Source organism: Acanthisitta chloris, unplaced genomic scaffold (genome assembly GCF_000695815.1).
Source record: "Acanthisitta chloris isolate BGI_N310 unplaced genomic scaffold, ASM69581v1 scaffold6249, whole genome shotgun sequence".
Classification (NCBI taxonomy): Eukaryota; Metazoa; Chordata; class Aves; order Passeriformes; family Acanthisittidae; genus Acanthisitta; species Acanthisitta chloris.
In genome coordinates, this window is record NW_008689685.1 from 7,854 (window position 1) to 10,709 (window position 2,856).

General features: G+C 40.4%; 1 protein-coding gene across 1 annotated transcript; it reads left to right on the forward strand.

Annotated features, from left to right (window-relative positions):
* Positions 1 to 891: 891 nt before the first annotated feature.
* Positions 892 to 2,588, forward strand: RFESD (Rieske (Fe-S) domain containing). Its single transcript, XM_009081507.1, has 4 exons — positions 892 to 969; positions 1,789 to 1,969; positions 2,060 to 2,094; positions 2,295 to 2,588. Exons 1-4 carry the CDS (start codon positions 892 to 894, stop codon positions 2,586 to 2,588), a joined length of 588 nt encoding a protein of 195 aa, XP_009079755.1.
* The last annotated feature ends 268 nt before the right edge of the window (positions 2,589 to 2,856 follow it).

Below are 2,856 nucleotides of genomic sequence, written 5' to 3' on the forward strand. Positions count from 1 at the left end.
TCCATGCAATATGGGTCATGCAGGCTCCACAATGTACTGACAGCCTGAGCCAGGATTCACATTGGGGTGCCTGGACAATTTATGTATGCAAAATCCAAGCTGACTGTAGAAATGTCGTCACTAAATGAGCTGTATGTCTGTATTTCTATAGATGTGTATATATCTAGATATTCAGGTTTTTTACAGGGGTCTTCATCAGTGTGTTTCTAACTACAGGCTTTTGTATTTTAGTATTTTGATCAATTTGGAAAGTTATAGGCAGAGTCAGCCAAAAGATGAGAGTAAAAATTGGGCATTTACTTCTCTGGTTCTTGTGGTTAGTTTGCTACACACTATGTTTATCTCTGGAAGAAGTGTGAATGGCTAATTGGATCATGCTATGAGTCTGAGAGTGATATTTCACTTTCTGGGCAAGACTGGGTGGAAGTTCCTTGAACTGGAAAGCAGAGAGTCAGTCCTTACAGTTGATCATATGCAGATCAGTTAATAACTGGCCTTGGAAATGCCACACTGTCACATAAACCTGTCTTCCCAGGGCAATGGTTTATTAGGAAACATTCGGTTGCTGATCCTGAGGACATGTCACGTAATGTGTGACTCTGAGCAGGGTTTTGGGATAAGGTAGAGGTGGCATGGGCCCACAGTGAGAACAGCAGCAGGAGGAATTTGAAGCTCTCTTCTGTTATCAGGCCAGCCCCAGCTTGTCCCTGCTTCTTATCAGCCCTGGCAGAGCTGGGTCCTGACGTGCTGAGCACACATGCATCCTGCCATAGGGTGCTATAGGGGCTGTCCCCACTGCCTCCTCTTTGCACATAAAGAGGGGCTGTGACGCACATCATGATAGATGTGAACACAGCAGGGCAGTGGGGGTAGACACCGTGAAGAGAGGCAATGCTGGACCTCATCATCCTCTGCCTCCATTTCTTCATATGCTTTCTCATCTCTGTTGCGATCTGGCATGGATCCAAGGTACAGTGTGGCTCTACGTGGCTCTACACCCCCTGCATCCAGATTCCCCCCTGCCTGTGGTTTCCTTTTGGTTTCCATTTTTCTAAAGACCTGGTTGAGCTTGATTTTTCTGAAAAACTGAGGGTAGCATGGTTGTACTGGAAATTTGAAAGGAACTGAATACAGTAGCTCATTGTAAGAAAATTTAATGGGAAGTCAGCTTAGTGATAAAACTGCATATATTCCCTGTTGGCAAGAGTCTGTTTGGGTCTGTTATATGTTTGAAATACATTAGAGGAGGAAGGGAAATGTAGGCATATTTATTAAAAAGGTCAGGTTGAATAGAGCTTCTCAATAAACAATGTTTTGTTGCCTTTCACAGATTCATATTTTTCTCAACTTACATCCATTTATCTTTCTAGTCATAACATTATTTAAAGACTACTGGATTTACATGCAAAGGCTACCCATTGCACGGGTAAATAGTATAGTATTTTGCATTTACCATCCTTGTATTTGTTTGCATATGGGTTTTGATGGGAGAAGGTGGTGAAGGTGCAGAGTAAAGGAATAGTGATTGACCATTTATCTTGCCTCAGCCTAGGTATCAGGTTTGCAATAGCTTTTTCCTCATGCCTGTTACTGAACACGTTGATCAAACATTTCTGCATTGTGCTTCATGTGTGTTGATAGTCTTTCACTTAAACTTCTCTTCCTTTTAGCTTATGGGTCAGGGTTTTGTCTGGGACCAAGACATCCACTCTGCCCATAGGAATACAAATGTGAACTGCTTTATAAGTGGCTTTTTTCAGTTATTTCTCTGTGTGTGTGTATTTTAAGGATGTGGATTTGCACAGCCCAAGCACAGGAACAGCTGAAACAGTGCCAGATGGTCTTATATTCATTGGCAAAGAAGAGGACATAAAGAAGTCCAAAAGAATAACAGCCAAAGTTGATGGCAGAGAAATTGTGATTTTCTACCATGAGGGGAAATTTCATGCTCTGGACTCTCGCTGCTACCGTAAGATATTTGCACATATGATCTCCATGTTGCAACAATTAAGCATAAAATCTGCTGCATAGATTAATGTGGTGTTCTGCCATGTTTCAGATGAAGGAGGCCCTTTGCGTCTTGGAGAAATAGAGGTATGTAAACAAAACAAAAATAAGACAGCAGAACAGAATCATGTGAAAACTCTGAAGCCTTTTTTCTAATACTTTTTTCTGAACATTACATTGAAAAGATGGTTATATATGTATAACAGCAGACAGCCATGCAGCTAAATCACCACACATATCTTTTGTCCTGGCATATGACTTGCTGTTTATTCTTTTTCTTCCTGCAGGATATTGATGGTCAAGCATGTATTGTTTGCCCTTGGCATAAGTTTAAAATTACCTTGGAAACAGGAGAAGGATTATATGAAGGAATAAACCCTTTGGAGCCATCACCAACACCAAAATGGCAATCAAAAGGAGTCAAACAAAGGGTTCATAAGGTCACAATAGAGAATGGAAACATTTATTTGAGTCCTCCAGACCTGTCTGTGAGCTTTGACTCTGATTATTTTGCTGACAAGTACAAAAATAGCAGTGATTTAGCTATGGAAGAACAAAGCCACTCACAAGCAGCAGAGTAGGTCATGGCCAGAAAGCAGAATCCTGAGGAATGCACCAATGAAGAACTACTGTCGTGAAATAAAAGTATACTGTGCCATGAAGATTGTCTCCAGCTCAAATTCTAGTGTTAATGTTATGTTAAAGCATTGAAACATGTAGAATTGAGTAAGATAAGAAACCCTACAGTGTCAGAAATATAACTGAACTTGTGCCAAGGATTCCTTTTTTTTTTTTGATTTGCATTTCAGAAAGACTTATTTACAGTAGAGTGTTCCATAAAATTTTATA